This window comes from Vicugna pacos, chromosome 6 (genome assembly GCF_048564905.1).
Source record: "Vicugna pacos chromosome 6, VicPac4, whole genome shotgun sequence".
Classification (NCBI taxonomy): domain Eukaryota; kingdom Metazoa; phylum Chordata; class Mammalia; order Artiodactyla; family Camelidae; genus Vicugna; species Vicugna pacos.
In genome coordinates this window covers 8,885,599-8,903,902 of record NC_132992.1, presented here as the reverse complement: position 1 = coordinate 8,903,902, position 18,304 = coordinate 8,885,599, and the positions used below count along the sequence as shown (strand labels likewise).

The 18,304-nt window shown below is 34.5% G+C and overlaps 1 protein-coding gene across 4 annotated transcripts in view; it reads right to left on the bottom strand.

Moving 5' to 3' along the window:
* Positions 1-837: 837 nt before the first annotated feature.
* BNIP2 (BCL2 interacting protein 2) overlaps positions 838-18,304 on the bottom strand; it is a 178,110-nt gene continuing 160,643 nt past the window's right edge. For 2 of the 4 annotated variants that reach the window (XM_072962320.1, XM_031672713.2), the window contains exons 2-11: positions 17,649-17,755; positions 16,553-16,620; positions 15,904-16,080; positions 14,074-14,250; positions 11,166-11,268; positions 10,314-10,445; positions 9,127-9,213; positions 8,910-9,008; positions 8,152-8,187; positions 838-5,452 (exon numbers count right to left, since the gene is read on the bottom strand). In XM_072962320.1, the coding sequence (XP_072818421.1) occupies positions 5,401-5,452; positions 8,152-8,187; positions 8,910-9,008; positions 9,127-9,213; positions 10,314-10,445; positions 11,166-11,268; positions 14,074-14,250; positions 15,904-16,080; positions 16,553-16,620; positions 17,649-17,698 (981 nt within the window). In that variant the 5' untranslated portion in view covers positions 17,699-17,755 and the 3' untranslated portion in view covers positions 838-5,400. The remainder of the gene's footprint in view (positions 5,453-8,151; positions 8,188-8,909; positions 9,009-9,126; positions 9,214-10,313; positions 10,446-11,165; positions 11,269-14,073; positions 14,251-15,903; positions 16,081-16,552; positions 16,621-17,648; positions 17,756-18,304) is intronic. The other 2 variants (XM_006210992.4, XM_072962321.1) reach the window with 2 other exon arrangements.

Genomic DNA, 18,304 nt, shown 5'->3' with positions numbered 1-18,304 from the left:
GCCACTCAAGCATTGGGAGCAGAGGGCGGGGAGGTGGAGAGAGGGGCGTGGGGCCGCAGTCCAAGCCCTAGCCCGCTCCACAGGCTTAGTTCCCGAGTAAGTAATTCACCAGGTGCACTAAATCGTCCCTAAGGGAATTTTAGAGACTACTTTTCTTCACGGTTATATGCACAGCTAGGAAATGTTGGGCAGTCACATTTTGTGCCCGAGGTGTAATTCAGGGTAATACTGACATTTTGGAAAGATTTTAGCACGGATTTCTTAATTCAAAACAGGGCTGCAATTCATTTAGCCCAGTAAACGTTTAGTTTATGAATCGTTAAGTATTTTTATTTGGGGGGATTTGTATTTAAAATTCGTGCCAAAGGCAAGGGAAATACTGCAATATGTATTTCGTGTTTATGTAGTCCCAAATGGTATCCTAACTGTGGATCAAAGGCGGCAGCAATCTGCACAGCTGTTTGTGTTTAAGCAGAACAGTGATTAAGGAGTAAATGCAAACAAATGCTACCAACTGGAACCTCTGAGCAGGTCTACAAAGTAAACAGGTTATTATTTATACAAAGTTTTCAGCCACTTATTCATTTCATTGTTGGATTCCCCATTAACTAAAATAATACTAAACTATGAAATAATTTGGTTATAATTAAGGTAAAATTTAAAATTAAAGCAGGATGAACTCTTCACCCTCCTGAATAGGAAGCAGCACCAAAATTACAGAAAGAGAAACAAGAGTAAAAGTATAAAATTATTTGAAAGCTTACAAGATAATTGTGTAAAAATTCAGCAGTAAGTAAAGTGGAAGACTGAAAAATGTGATAAAATGAGTCAAAAACAAACTTTCCAATTAATTTATTTAAAGTCATTAACGTTGCAACAATATGATGTGCAACAGATCAGGACACAAGTTATCATATACCTTAACATATTCCTTAAAAGAAAAATAAAATAGTACATCTTCTTGATATATCAAGACCAACCCAAGTATTTCTTACAGGGACCACATCAACATCTTGCACAGTCATTAGACCTGAATTTCTCGCACTTAGAATGAGAGCTCTAGGCTAGGCAGCATCATTTGAATAGTAGTAAAATGATTGCAGTACATTGTGTCTAAATGACAGCATGTGAACTTCCACTAAGAAAAAGGCTAGAATCTTTGAGATATATATCAAAGTGCGTTAGTGTCTAACAAACTCTGAATTTGCAGTGTTCCATGTGAACGATGCCCCAAGGGCTGTACACTCAATATTCCTGAACACTATTTACTAGCTAGGTTTAGGTAAATAAACTGTTTAATGGGCATAACTTTAGAAAGTTTATATACAAAAAGTGCAGTGGAGTAGCTAACTAATATTTTTAAAGTTCTTCCTTAGGTACACTGAATGTTAAAACAAAAATTTCAAATGCTAATGCTTGAAACTCTTGTAGAATGTCTTACAAGACAGAATCAGCCAGCCATTTGATGTAAACAGCTTACTATTTATAACTCTTCAGTAATATAAAAGCATTAAACCCTTGATTTTCTTATGGAGTTTAACTGGTTAGTAAGTACTTTATGTAAACTTTTCATAGCATTTTAAAAGTAGTTCTCAAAAAGTAAAAAATTATGTAATCTATCATATACAGTTGCAACAAAGTAACAGTTTTGTCCAAATTTTAGTGTCACACCTTGCAGTCCAAAATATTACCTTATTTTACATTACCAGTTAGAACTTTAAAGGAAAGTTGTTATTACTAGGACGCACCACTGATCTAATTCATTCACAATCCTGGGATGGGAAGAGGGGGGCGAAAGGCTCCCCAGTTAATTCTTCTGTACTATTAGAACATTGAGCAGATAATCTCCCACTTCCTTCACCAGCTGACTTTCCCAATCAAGTCTACGTCCGTAACTCTTTCTCCCAGCAACTCAAATTATACAATGCCTGTTCCCTGTGACAAGAACAGAATTGGTCAAACTTACAAGTACATTAGTTCCTCCATCTATCCCATCCTTCTGAAATTTGTGATCCATTTCTCCAATAGCTACAATGCAGGAGAAAAAATAGGCATGAAAACAAAACCAGGGTAGCCACATCTATTTTCAACCTCCTCTTGACCAAGCAATGGTGGCAATTTTCCACATACAACATTAGAAAAAGGATGAAGCTACTGTCATCTTATATATAACCATAGCAGTCTCATCAGGAAACTGGTCTGATGTGTCCTGATGCTAATTAAACTATCAGTTGCAATCTAAAAAGCCACTTCTGCATTAATTAGAACACTTTCAAATTCCCTGAGCACACACATAAAAACAGCCAAAGAGTAATGCTATGTAGTCATTTACAAGAAGTCTATCAAAAAGCAGATTTCTTATTTCTTAAAATCCTTTTTTAAATTCTGGAATTGCAGCTGAAGAAAGTCTAGCTACCTACATACACTTTTCAATCAACAAATTTCATTATCCAGTGTGGTTATTAAATAGTGGTGTCCATTTTGGAAAACTACATTAATGTTTGCCAACCATGAAATACGAAACGTAACCTAGCCCTGAACTTCAATCTGAGGGTTGTAATTGCTGACTTTCCCTGTTTAAACTTACTTTGGTATGAAGAGACAAAGAAAGCAGGGCAAAGTATGAATTCTTGTTACAGGTACTACCAGCCTTTTCCCTTCCACTCCAGTCTCCCTATTCACATATTCTGTGCGTAGCCTGCAGGTTTTCCTGCTTGATACAAGAAACAGTACCAATGTTTGCCATATATAGTACTTCCGTTAACAAGGACACAGTCAGTGGCCTTCTTAGATTACAGTTCCCTTTATAGTTTTCTTTCTCTTACCTCCTTGTTTTGTTATCTTCCTTTTCAGCTTCTCCGCTAGGCCGTACTTAGAATCATATTTCTCTACATACCCCCCATCCGCAGGTAAGACTATTCAGCTTCAACTGTAGGATCAATATACTGTCTTCTTAGTGCTAATAAAGAATACGACCAAGCACAACACAAATTCCTTTACGAGAAACTTCTGGCTAAAAAGAGGCACTCAGAGCCCAAGCACAACAAAAAAAAAAAACAGCGGCAAGAGCATCAAATTAAACAAGTCAGATCCATGATTCCAGCAGAAAGATAAAATCACACAATTATATGTACTTTTACCTCAATCAAAAATGGAAAATTAAAATTAAATGATACGGGGAAAATGTCTCATAGCCACAAATTACAAGTAACAATAAATGCTTTTCCTCTAACCTCCTTGTTATGATCTTAAGTCTCACAGTTAAGAGAAATTACAGGGCACGTCCCTATAGCAGATTCCATTAAGGTGTCGGTTAGAGTAGGAATCCTTTTAAATCTAGTGATTCCCAGCACATCCCTTTGTTTATATCCCAAGTGTTATCACTGTTCTCTCTGAATTTTACTGTTCTAATAGAATACAGGGTACTTCTACTTAAAAAAATACAAAAAACACATAGAAAATACACTTTTGCAGTAAGTTGTATCAATAGTCAGGAACAATGCTTGCAAAAGTCAATCAACAGTGTAAAGTGTTGAAAGTGAAGAACTGGGTACATAAGGTGGCGTAAAGCCACCTACTTTAAAAGCTCAGCCCAGTTTGAATGAGATAGAAATTTACAGATGAAAGACGACTTAACGTGCTCTACAAATATAGACCCTAATCACAGTTCAATTCAGTACGCGCCCTTATTCGTAATCCTCGTATGGTAAGCGTTCAGAAGGAATGTCTAAGCTGTTACTGGTGGTTTGCTTTTTGAACACAAAGTATTTCTAAGATTTCAGCACGGAATAATGGTTTTGGCTTTCTTCATTATAGTGACATTAGTTTGGGACCTGCCTACAGCTGCTGGATCCAAGTTAAGTCAGGAGGCTGCTGAGGAACATCTCATCCTGGGAACCCTCCAGCATCTCCCACAAGTGGGCTTGGAGTTAGCCTGTCAAGTTTACGCCTGAGAAGGATAAAAAAGACAATTCTATTTTGTGGTAGAAACTTTTTTACTAAAACAGCAATGATAAAGCTACATGTGTGTTCAGTCTAGGATATAAGCTTAGCTCTCAATTTTGCTATTATTTTGTAAATTACCTCATAGGAGGGGCTGGAACATGGTACGACCCTTAAGTTACGAAGGTACTAAGTTTACCAAATGTATATGAGTCCCACAAGTACATGACACAGTATTAGACCAATCTGGTTTTAGGGTAATTTTGTGGGTAATTAAGTTCTGTTTGGGGGCAAAAGTACAATTTACTGCAATGTAGAGTCAAGGTACTTACCAAATTAAAGAATTTTACATGCTTACACCAAATGCTATCCAAGACAGCATAATATAATGATGCTCTAAGACTTTCAAAATAACTTAATTTACAGTACTGTCAACAAGATCCAACAGAAAATGTGGAAACATAGCATATCTGCTTAAGTCAAACACCTGATACGAAGTATTTTGGTCAAGAGCCCACACTGAAATCAGTTAATAAAGCAGCCCCTGTTTTCTAAAGAAAAGTAGTGACAGTTCTCTGAATAATACACTGCACTCACACAAATTCAGGACAGTGATACCCTGGACACACAAGCTTACTTCACATTAAGTGAACAAACCTAAAATTTTTATCAAGTTCTGACTTTTGGCCAGAAGACAAAATGTCTGACATATACATATATACAAACCCCAATTCTTAACCTCTTACATTCTCTAATTCTAAAAATGGCTTTTTGACTTGTCTGAAAGTTTAAAAATGAAAAAGTGTGCAACACACTTGTATTTGTGTGTCTGAATTGAGACACAATAAACATTAAGTGAGAAAAAAGCTCAGAATGGTACTAATCTACTTAGATTACGTACATGACCTTTGGGTGTTCATGAAAACCAGTTTAACTGTCCCATCTTATGAGCAACTTTATTTTCTAAGTGACCCAGGAAATGTATTTAACCATTTACAAAAACAAAAATTCTAACATGCACTTTACAAAATCATGGTCTTATTTACCTGCATATTCTTCCACAAGAGAGTTACACATTAAAAAATATTGCTCAAAAACATAAAAATATATATTATCTCTTTCCTTTTCCATTTAGACATATAAATATTTTACTGAAGAAGATGCATCATTTAATAAACAAATGCAAAAACTGCTTTATATAAAGTGTGGTTCTCTGCTATTTAGCAATATAAAATATAAAATGATTATAATATAACTACCTAGTAAAGAGCTAAATTCAAGAGATTTGCAAACCAGTACAGCAGTGAACAGTCCCTTATACAGAAGTCCATTTAAGAAAAAGTCAAGTCAATTTTGTAACAGGTTACATAAAAATCAGGACCAGTAAATGCATTACAAATGCAAAGAAGAGCACGGCTTCATCAGCACGTTCTTCAGTCTGTTTGGACCATGCCAATCTTACTGCTCACTTTTTGGTTCATCTTGTTTTCCATTAAGCTCTTGATCAACTCTGTTTAATGAAAAAAAATACAGATATTAAGACATCAGCAAATGAACAATTCTCTTTCTAAAAATAAACGACTGATTTTAGCATAGATTATTATTCTGTTAAAAACAAAGCTTTGCAAAGAAGCGGATATAGTAAAAGGTTACCAAACATTTCCCCAACCAGGAAAGGTAATTTTTAAAGGCAAGAGGATCCTGGCAAGAAATGTGACTGTGTCTTTAAAAATTATAAGATACTTTACATACAAATCCACATAAACCATATTAAAAATTCAAATTACAGGGTTTGGGAGCATAGTTCAGTGGTAGAGGGTGTGCTTCGCGTGCTTGAGGTCCTGAGTTCAATCCCCAGTACCTTCATTAAAAAAAAATTCAGATTACAACAGGCATATTAAAATGCTGAACTGTAGCATGGCTGGGGCAAGGATCTAACCGGTAAGAGAGCGGTAGGAAAAGCAATTCCTTCAAAAATGACTTTGTTAACTAGAATATTAAAATGCCACTAATGCCACCAATTGGCCATTTTTTTCAGTGATTAAAAATGCATATTTATAGATCCATAAGTATTCTCCAGAATGTACTGGCACACTTAAGAATGTGAATGCCTTTCAATTATTGTGATAGTAAGGAGACACAGAGTGGAATAATCAGAAACATCTAGACGTACATGAAAAATCTGACTGGACCAGAAGTGGGTTGCACAGAAAGCACATCAAAATTTAGGCAAGTAAGGATTAGAAAAATTAGGTAATTACCACACAAATATTATAGACAACCCTTCACAGGTAATGTACAATAATCTACTGCTACTATATTTGTATATTTATACTATATTTGTAGTAGTCTGAATCACTAACGAAGGGAAGTTTAAAACAATTTGGCATGATATATGAAGATACTTTTCACACTTCTTTCCATTACTGTATCACTTGAACTTCAGTGAATCAGACCTAAAAGCCCTGGCCTGCGGTAAAGCCAGATTAACCTCTAAAAATGCTTTTATACTGTTATCAAAAATTCGAAAGGTATATATTCTTACTAAGGCATGCAATACACATCAACCCCTTCAACATCTGAAATATTGGTATGAACTAATTTCACAATCACCTTATTTCTAAAATCTGTCCAAATATGAACAATGAACACCTGCCTGGCCTCTCTTGCACTGAGTTGTTTGAAACATCTAAAACATTTTAAACTGCTATACTTCAGCATTCAGTTTTGAATCCTCCTTACCAGTACTCATTATACAGATTTCACTTTAAGTAAGCTCTCTGACACATAGCTTCTGCTATTTAGTTTTAAAAACACACCCCTCTATTTTTAAAACTTGAATGTTATCATTTTAAATCTGACAAGGATTTATTAGTTTTTAAAGCTAACTAAATTTTGTACAAAAACTTAAGAAGTGCTTGAAAGATACATGTAATGATTGTATTAAGGTTAAATGAAACAAAAGGAAAAAAGGAAAAAAACATTCGTGGTAGGTTACACATACAATTAAATAAAAGGCAAAATTCCACTTTTTCTCTAATGCCTTCTGTCAGGCAAATGAGTACTAAAACTTCTGTAGAAAGACATGATACAGCAGATTTAATCAACAAAGGCAACTCATTTTGAAATCCATGAAGCAGCTGGCTTCAAAATATTCTACAATTACAGACCACATTTTAAATTTCAGCCAGTTGTCTGGCAAATGCCCACCAATGCCTTGAGAGGAAAGAGAAATCAGCAAAAAGTAACATAACTGTCCATATGCCTATGTTAAAATGTTTAACCATAAAGTGTCATATAGAAACGTGACGCTGTGATTCTATCACAAGGTGAACTGAATTCCTGCCCATATACAGAGCCAAAGTATATTCAAAGAATGTTCCAGTTTCTTAGAATTGGTTCCTTAGAATGGTCAAAATGAAAACTACATATAAATTTCTCACCTTAACTCAATAAAGACTGTGTGACTCTGTTTTGCTAATCTGTCAACATTTAAAAAACCCATTAGCAAGTCAGATCCAAATCCTACAGTTTTCTAAATTACATTATAGAACAGTAACTATTTTATACCCTTCCTTTCATCTTCTATGCCAAGATATTAATAGATGAGAGATTGTTATGCTCAAAGCAGAAGTATTCAGAAGTATATTTAAGATGGAAAGCAGAATGTTTAACTATTAAACGGTACATTGAACTTTTAGGTATTTTATCACATGTAGAATTTGACTGGTTAGCAGGCCATTTAAGCATACAAGGAGATGAATGTTGGTTAGCCAAAGAATATGTGCATTGCAAATATAATCATCAACCCCTGGGGGGGGGGGGCGGACTCATTAAAAATGCATATTTCAAAAACACAAGTCAGATTTACAGCATATGGTGAAACCAGTAAGGTCTTATAAGGAACTGGTTTTGCAAATAGTGTTCTTAGGAATTTCTCTAGTTTCACCATCAGTATTTAAACCAAAAGGAGAAGGAGATGTGAGCTTTATTTCCTACTGGCACTATGTATGGTGTTCAAATAGACTGAATCCAAGCTATACTCAGCACCTGGAACTTTGGATTCATACCATATTTGGATTCTAGGGTATATTATATTTGCAAGTGCTATTATCTTTGTCTACCAGCTAACCAACCAATAAGGAAGAGTTAGTCTGTGCAATGCAAATGGACTAGTCTAGATGCAACCCAGTCAAGGTGTGCATATACCTTTTCTGTTTCTTTTTTAACTTTTCTTCTTCATACCTTGGTAGGGAAGAGTTATTTCAGTAAATATACATGTTATGAAGATGAACAAAAACTTGAAAAAAGGCACTAAAAATAAACTCATAAGTTTGCAAGCAAAATGAAAAATATTTAATATACTATACAGGAAGTCAAAACTGACTTAAGAAATGTGGCTTTGACATATTCAACAGGCTAAAATCTCAGATTAACAGAACAAACAAACATTTTTCTATATTATAGCACTGTGATACTCAAGTATTTGTGTTAACAGCCTTCCACTAAGTCCTTTTAAAGGTGAGATGGAAATAAATGAAAATTCCAGCCACTGAAAAGTATTAAGGTCAGGCTGATATGAATATTTCATTTCCCTAGCAAAATCATTATTTGATGCCATGAGGACCTTATGCAAATTTGGAGAGCAGGATGTTCAAGTTTGGAGAATGTTCTTCAGTACTGACCAATTAGGAAATCATCTCTTAGACTACAACTAGTCTTTAAAAATATAAATGAATCACAACCAGAAACAATTCCTCCTACTTTAACTGACTGCCTGAAGAACACGGTGACCTATGGGAAAGAGGTTGCAAAGTGTCTCCCTTCTCTTTCCTTTGGTACAAAAATGAGCAGTTACAAAATATGTATACTATATGAAGTGAGAAAGAATGAGTATCAAAAAATTTGCCTCTTGCACATCAAAATATAAAGATCCAATACAAGCAAAGAAATAAAACAAAACATACTGTTTTATGCATTCTGGTATGCCAACATATTCCATGGGGACAAGTTCCGCTAGTTCTGCCAAATTAAAGACGTATCTAATTTTTTGGCTGAATTTTGAGCTATGGGAGAAAATAAAAATAATTATCTTAGTATTTCTGACCAACAGAACTAACATGAAATTCATACAAGGAGTTCATGTTCTTATTTTTTTAAAGAAAATGGTTCTCAGAAGATTACCTAATAAATGGTCTTGTAACAGCCAGAAGTGTTCTGATAAACCAAGAGGGATGTACAATGATTAGAGATTTTAGGTTTTTCCGTAACCTGGAGTTTAAAAAAAAAGAAAGTTTTAAAAGCTCTACAAATTCTAATGCCAGAGGAAGAGCAAACAAATCAGTAAGTATGTGCAAGTCTATACAAAAAAAAATCAACTGAAAACCTCTCATCCAAGACTTGTCATTTAGATATGACATTCCTAAAGACAAGCAAATGCACTCCTGAATTCCAGTGGTCCTACCTACTGGGATGAATCTGACTAAATTTATGTCCACAGTGTAGCCTATTATTAAATATCTCCTAGAATACATTCACTTGTCTTCAGGACTGTCAATCAGGGTAGAGGCCAACACTGAATATAAAAGTCAGTTGTTTTCATTTTTCAGAGGGGCAACTGTTACTAATTTCTTCAACACCATGAAGGCACTGGGCTGGCAGAACGGTGGGAGCGGAGACCGTAAGAACAGGTAACGTGGTTCAGATCTAATGTATTCTTACAGAGTCTAAAATTTTTATTGAAAGTTAAAAGCATTATCCTAGACAACTTAAAATGTTAAAAATAAAAACCGCTGTTTTAGCAGTATATTTCACACTTAAATAAAGGCATCAGTAAGGATTTTTTTTTTTGTCCTAATCACAAGAACTAGCCAACGTCATGTGCAGGCATGAAGAGAAACCCTTTAATGGGTTGGAGTTGATTAAACCAGTCTGAATTAGCTATGGTCAAATCAAACCAAACGGAGGATCAAAATTCCTTCCATCAGCATGGATGACTAACTCCCAGGAGAATACAATTCTAGAGCTCATTCCAAAGATAGATTATAGCTCAGCAAGCATCTTAAGAAACATATTATCCTAAGCACTATAAATTAGGCAAGATCCAGAATATAACAAGAACAGGAAATGTGCTAAATTCTCCATCCTTCCCCAAAACGTAAATTATAGGAAAGTGTTTGATGTGGTATAAATAAGGAGAAATAAAGAATGATTTTTGTAAGTTTGAAGACAGAAACTTGTCATGAAATTAATAAACTTAATTTATGAAGTAGATACATGGTGCCTTTAAGTGGCAACAGAAAATAAAATTTAATCTAATAAGGCCATTATAAAAATTATTCAGACTAGCTTTTAACTTGTATTTACAATACCGTCTATCAATCTGTTGATAGCATTTCCTGAGCCATCCCAAACTGGGCATTTTTCTTCGAGTTGTTGCACCATTTAAATAAACTATCATGTAGTTTTCTGCTACTAACAGCTCCAAAGTGCCAATAACATACCTGTAAAAACAAATTAGGTTTAAGTTTTAAATGTCACTTTGCAGAACCAAACCAGGTTTTCCAAATTACACAATTCTTTTCCCTCCTTTTCAGTGAGAGCAAAAATAATTAAAAATTTAAAACTGCTTTAGTTGGTATTATGATTATTTAAAGAAAAGAAGAGTTCATTTAGAAATCTTTATTGAAACGTTTATAGATGATATGATATCTGGGATTTACTTCCAAATTTTACCTTGGGGGGTGTATAAATTGTGGGAATAAAGTACAAATTGTTATTTGTGGAAATGGGTAATTGTTACACAAATATTTAATGTATTTCTATCTTTGTATATGTTTAAAATTTTCCCCAACATTTTTTTTTTTTAAACTGCACTAAGTTGAGAAATAGAATGACTCTGGAAATAAAGCTGAATCAGCTTAGCTACATTTGGCTTCTTGGGGGTAAATGTAATTTAGCCAGCTGATTTTGAGATAAGGTACTTCTTTACACTTACTGTGTCCTCCAATGTAAAATAGTAAGTTAGAACAGATAATCTGAAATATCCCTTCCAGTTTTTCTTTTTTGAGGGGGACAATGGATAGTTTCACAGTGCCAAAAAATTCATTTAAGGAACCAGAACTGAGATATTGATAATTCTTACCCAGCTAAAGTTCACCTCCTTAAATGGGAGATGTACTTAACTCAATTCTGTCCAAACACTTTTGTGATGATCTACTTACTTAAAGAGATTGTCCATCAGGTATCTATAGTTAGGTTGACCACTTTCGGGCATAAAACAGACAGCAAACACAACGATGGCGTTTAATCCATCCCCATAATATCCTGAAAAACAATCCGAAGACAAAATCATCAGCACGGTTCTACCCTGAAGAGTGTTCAGAAGATACCGATTATGGTTGATATAGTCTACACGTTTCTGAATCAAAAATACATTTTCTGTTCTGACCGTATAGTCTTGTAGAGATCTTTATATCTCCTCTTCTCAAAAAGAGAATAAAATCTGAAGGGGAAGGGTGAGCATAAAAACCTGAAACTCACTTAAATTAGTATACTCAGAAAGCCAGTCTTATTTTAGCACGTAGATAGTGATATAATCTAAGCAGACACAATACAGCAACATCCCCAACAAAATCTTATGCAACCTATACTTAAAGTGGTTGCTTTTTAAAAAAGTTTTAAATATGAAAACGAATATATGTACGGATATGCCTGACTGGGACATTCTGCTGTACACCAGAAATTGACACACTGTAACTGACAGTACTAAAAAAAAAAAGTAAATAGTTTTACATTCAATGATGTCTAACATTTTGCAGATGTTAGGGTATTACAACTAAGAAAAGATTATACCTCTGATATAAGTCTAAGAGGAAGAAAAACAGTGCTGAAATGTGTTTTAATTATAATCTTTAAAATGTTTGTTTTAATTATAATACAGATATTAAGCTGTAATCAGTGACAGATATTTTTGCTTTGACTTTTATTTCCATTATTTACAAACATGCACTGAAAAGGTTAGATCATTTCAAGTACATCAGAATCTTCACTATCTTTCTTAATCCCTTTGTCACAAAACACATTGTGGTAATTCAATAGGATAAAAAGGCCCTAATTACTTTCCCCCAAGAAAAATATAGCGCTATTTCTAAAAGACATTAGGTTTAAACCATGAGGCAGGTCTCACAACTTGCTTCCAATGAGCTGGCTGGATTAATGAGTGTCTGTGGACCTTCTGATCCATATTATCCTGTTTTCTTCATCTGAATAAGATTAAATTAGGCAGAATAATGTAACTGCAAATATTCAAGTGATTTGCTTTCAGATAAATGAAGACTACAGAAATAAGCAGAAGAATGCACTGGGTAAAGAGTAAATTAAGCGGAAATGACTCTACCTGAAATAGCTAACCCGCTGCACCTACGTGGCCTCCTGTCCTGCATTAGGATTTCAGGTAATATGACATGCTCTACAGAGTAAGTTGCATTCTGACTACTGCTAGCATCCTGGCACTGTTTACAAAGTGCTGAGGTAGACCATATACAGCACAGTCAGACTGACAGAAGTTACAACTGCACTTCATAGCTTTTCCTATTTCACTTGCAAAATTGTAAAGGAACAAAGCCTTAATTTTGTATATCCCTCAAATATGTAAAGTAGGTGTTTCATAAAAGTGTGGAATGAACAAATTCTCTACTTTGTGGTAAAGTTAAATGATTTGCTCTGGATTTTAGGGTAAAGAGTAGTATTTTAGAAGGCCAGGTTTTATTTATATCCACAAAAGATTTGTACAAGAATGTTCATGGCAGTTGTAATCATAACACTTCAAACTGGAAACAACTCACATGTCCATTAAAAAAAAGTATGGATAAGCATACTGGCTTATCCACACGATGTAGTGCCACTCCGTAGTAACAAAGAGTGAACTACAGATACACGTTACAACACAGATGAATTTCAAAATGATCATGCTGAGCGAAAGAAGCAGACAAAAGAGTATATACTAAATGACTACACTTACATTAAATTCTGTAACAGGCAAAACTAATCATAGTGTAGGTATCAGCATAGTGGTTAATGGAGAGACGGTACTCATTGAGAGGGAGTAATAGAGAATTTTCTGGGGCAATGAAAATGTTCTGTCTAGGGGGTGTAGATTATATGGGTATATGGTTATATGGGCATTTGTCAAAACTCAGTGAACTGTATATGTATACACTTAAGACTAGAGCATTTCCAAGTGAAATAAGTTGGAAACAAGAAAGACAAATACTGTATGTCATGTGTACCTAAAATCTGAAAACTGAACTCACAGAAACAGAGAATAGAATGGTGGTTACTAGGGACTGGGGGATGAGGGGACAGAGGAGATGTTGGTCAAAGTACAAACTTCCAGTTAGAAGATGGGTAAATTCTGGGGACTAATGTACAATGTGGTGACTGTAGTTAACAATATTGGGAGTAGGGTACAGCTCAGTGGTAGAGCGTGTATTCAGCATGAGGTCCTGGGTTCAATCTCTAGTGCCTCCATTAAGTAAATAAATGAACCTAATTACCACCTCCCCCCAAAAAAGCAGCAAAACAAATCATGTATTATGTACTTGAAAGCTGCCGAAAGAGTAGATCTTAAATGTTTCCAACACAAAAAAGAAATGGTAATTACGTGATGTGATGCAGGTGTTAGCTAGTGCTACGGTGGTAACCACTTGCAATATATAATGTTATCAGATGAATGTGTTTTACCCCTTAAACGTAACGTTTTATGTCAGTTTTATCTTAATGAAGCTGGGGGGGGGACGGAATTTGCAAATACTCAAAAAAAAAAAAAAGAGGATTAGAGTGTTTCACTGTATATAAATTATAAATGGATTAAAAGGAGAGAAAGTCAAGTTCCAGTTTGGGGTAACTACAGATAGAGGACAGGGCTGGGAGGGAGGCAGCTCTCACTGCACACCTGTTGAACTTTAAATGTTGGTTTTATCCTTTCACTTCAAACCTGTTACATCTCTAAAATGACATCATAAATGTTTATTATGCTTTCAAAATTACACTGTCTCAAGGGTGAGACCCTAAGCATTCAGATCCCTGATACTGTATTACAAAATCTGAACTATCTTCCATAACTCTTACCTCCATGGCTGATAACTTTTTTATAGGGCTCAATTGCTTTCATATCAACCCTGTGGTCCTGTTCTCCAATTCTGAACATACGCCAGCGTCGTCCGTCTTCTTTTTCTTCTGCTGTTGAATATTCAGTAATTGAGCCTTTCCTAATAACTTCAGTAGTCTTAGGTTTGGGAAGATCATCTGTCAAAATAAAAGGTTTTTGAATCACAGATTATTATTGTGCAATAAAAATCAGATTACATGTTAACCACTTTACTATCTAATTAGATTGCTCAGAGAATGTTTCATTATACCTTCTGTGGAATTTAAAGTATTTCTAGTATAACAGAGGAAAAGGCTTGCTCTTGATAAGGCCAATTATATTTCTGGAAATCATAGTTCTTTAACTTTTTTTTGTATTGCCTAATTCAGTAAGAACTTAATCAAAGTGCAATGTCCATCCACAAATTCAGAAAAGATAATTCATAGAGCCATGAAAATCACAGTTGGCCTCACAATGCCTTTCCAGATTCTACTTATAACACTGTCCTTGACAGGTACCATTATGGATTACGGAAAGCAACTATTCAGGGGCCAAATATTTTTTGTTGTTGAGCACAAAAATTATTCCCCGAACATTTTAATACAAGATAGAAAGTGGTTAACTGTTCAATAATTATTTCTCACTTGATCAGTTTTATCAGGTAGAAAATTATCGACAATATTCTGAAGTGTACATGCAGAAGGCTATTTTAAGTGGACATCAGCCAAAGCATAAGCACCATTGATTAGGTATAATTTACATTTTAAGATTGCATTTTAGGTGATTTTTAATCAAGTAATGATTTTCAAAATTTTAGTATCATAGTCCTTACCAAAAGATGGGGGAAGGGAAACCTACTGTATGTTAGTTGTTTGTTTCCAAGACAAAGCTGTTAACGGAAAATATCCTTCCAGGAAATGACTACAGCAGCATTAAAGAAAGAAGAGACAAAACACATAGGCAGAAAACTATTTCAGTATCTTTATAAAATATTGCTTATTACTGGACCACTTATTGAACCAGTAAAATAGGGAAGAAAAAGTGAACAAAAGATATAGCACGTTAAGGATCTTGTTCTTTACTGCAGATAACATACCTAGTGCTAAACACTGCTTTGAAGTAAAAGTCATTTTAAAAATGAAATATTATATATATATTAAAAAGTATTATGACTATTTAAAGACACTATATACAGTAATTACCTAATTCAAGAAAGCATGTAAAGCAAAACACATGCCAATTCCTTTCAATTCCAAATTAACTAATAAGGAATATAAGGGAAGGGGCTAGGAGAATACATCAATTCAAGTTGGTTTACAAAGTGCTGCACTATCAGGCAAACCTACTTAAAAAAATCTTCCTAAAAAAAATGCCTCAGAAGTCCCTCTGCAAATCCTCAACTACTTCTAGCAATTCCTCAAAGAATATGTCTCTTCAAAGCTTTTTTCTTAGTTGATTGACTGAATAAAAGAACATGTCATAATTACCAAGCATTTGAGAGCAACATTAAGAAAAAACATAACTTTATAGCACTGGGCAATTAAAAGTAAAGCCACTACTATGAAGAGTTTTGACCATGAGGATATTCAGTGCTAGCAGAATTTCATATCTTAATATCAAATATATGAACTTTAAAAAGAATAACATCATATTTCAACAGAATCCCTTAATCATTGATTCTAGTTGGCTTTATGATCATATTTTAAGGTTTTCTAATTATCCTAATATGAAAATGCCACTGCAGAAACATGTAGATATATGAGCACAAACATTCATTAATAAAGGTCAGGTAAAAACAATGAGACATATACCTTCCCACTCAAATTCATTACTGTCCTCGGATGGTGTATCTAAGCCATCTAAGTCAATCTCCCCACTTTCATCCAAGTCATCTGACAACACAGAGCCATCACTAGGATCCAGAGTAAGGCTAATGTCCGGAGCCATTAGTTTCTTTCTTACTTTATTGCCATTAACTTCTACTGAGCCTGGAATGGGTAAACAAAGTGAAAGATACATTTAGAAGAAATGCATAGATGCACAAATTGAGTAAGAGAAAAGATATCTTGAGAAGGTAACATTAATGAAACACAATTCCAAAGCACTAATTTATCAACTTTGGATTCTGATCACTCCTGCTTCTATATCACAGCAAGATGACACATCCCAGCAAGGATCTGCCTTTTTAAATAACAGAGGCAGACCTTACAGTCCCCTCTCACTACTAAAAATGATCTCCTGTCGCCCGTTTGTTGAAATTTCCGAAACTCAAGGGTATGTTTTTGAAAAGTTAAATTTCCAAAGCATTGCAAAAATGCTTTCCTAAACATTTAACTTATCCTTTGGCACCTTATGATGGATCAAAAACTGAGTATATCTTTTTATCTTAAAGAAATGTGTTAAAAAAAATAGCACACTTAAAGTCTATAATATCACTGAAACTAAGTGTCAGGTTCTTACCAGGCTGACTCTCTGGTCCAGTTACAGCTAATATATCTGCTTCAATACTATCATCTTCCGGTAAAGGTCTAGAAGACACAGATATAATTTTTTCACCCAGAAATTAAAAATAAATTTTTTTCAAGTTCAAAGATCTGTTAAAAGAGCTTATAGAAACAATTATGTGGAAAACTGAATTAAGCAATGTTTCTTAAGCTTTAGTAATTTACAAACCACTGTTAAAGAAAATTCAGACTGCCCAAATTAACTTACATATTTATATAAGTAACACATAAAAGATATAAATTCCTTCTGTAACTGCTCTTAAATACAACAAAACAAATATAAAAATCATTAGCCACCTACAAAACACACATATTTCAAATGCACGAATTTAACGTGATGTGTGATCCTATGTATGATGACGAAGCTCAGCTGCCACTCACAATGGGAATATATGACTATAACTTTTGAGCTCAGCACTTCTACACTACTATTATCATGATGTGCTACACAACTGAGTACTCTCCCTATTCCAACTGCTAAGTATTCCAACTGCCAACGAAACTTCTTGAGCACTGGATGGTCTTCTGACCATCATGTCATGGAAGCATCATTTAAATATAAGCTCTGCCTTTGCGTTTTCTCTCTTCACCCAACTGGTGCCAACAGAGTTGTAAACACAAATACAAATGTGTCACGATACCTGGCCAGATAATCTAGAAAACTCTTCCTTATTTACTTAGTATGTTTTTTTCTTAAGATAAAGCACGCAATTTAACAGTTCTTACAGACAACTCAAGATTCCCTTTCCCCAGAAAACTGACTCTAACAAATACCACATTAAAGCACTGTTTATAACAGTAAAACATTTGAAACTTGAGTGTCCAAAACAAAAATGAAAAGATTATAGAAGATCACATACATATTTGGTTAGAAAGTGGGATACAAGAGAATGAGTCTATTAGAAAGGAACTTTTGTTTACTAGTATTAAATGCACACCTTTCAATACTGAGTTTCTTTAAGAAACCCAATATTCAGTTAATAAGTGACATCTCAATAAAGAAATTGTGAAATTTTGTATTAAATTTGTTTTCATTTGGAAGCATTGCTCACATTGGAAAATCTTCATCTTGCCATTCTTCCTTAAGTTCTACACCTTCCATCCTCAGCCTGGACTCAATGTCAACTATAGGCTCCTGATAATCCAGAGAGCCAATGTCCTGAAAAAAAAAGAGGAAAAAATTTTAACAGCTTATTTTCCATTTTATCTTCCGAAAAGACACAAAAATCTTATACCTTAGTTCACACCTCCACCCTGGGTCAGGAAATACATTTATTGGGTTGCAACTACCACTTTTTTTTTTTCCAATTAGAAAACAGGGTATATATATTCTAGTAATCACTGTTTGGTAATTAGGGTATCGTGCAATTAAATACTTTCCAGTTGCATATATGCATATGTGTTCAAGTATGTGATTTAACATTTATTAGGAACTATAAATTATGTAAAAGCAACTGGGGAAAGGGACACAAATACTAAAATTAAATAAATACATTCTCTACTCTAGACCTATAATTAAATTTTCTGTCCTCTGGAGAGGTTAATTCTAGAAACTAAATAATAGTAAATAGCATTTACATGTTCACAATTCAGGAGAGCCAAGTGTTGTGCGGTCTTTTATATTTCCTTCTCCACAGTTCCAATGCCATAATTCCCGAGCCACTTAAAGGTTATTCATTAACTGTCCAGTAAATGAATTATGCTACAT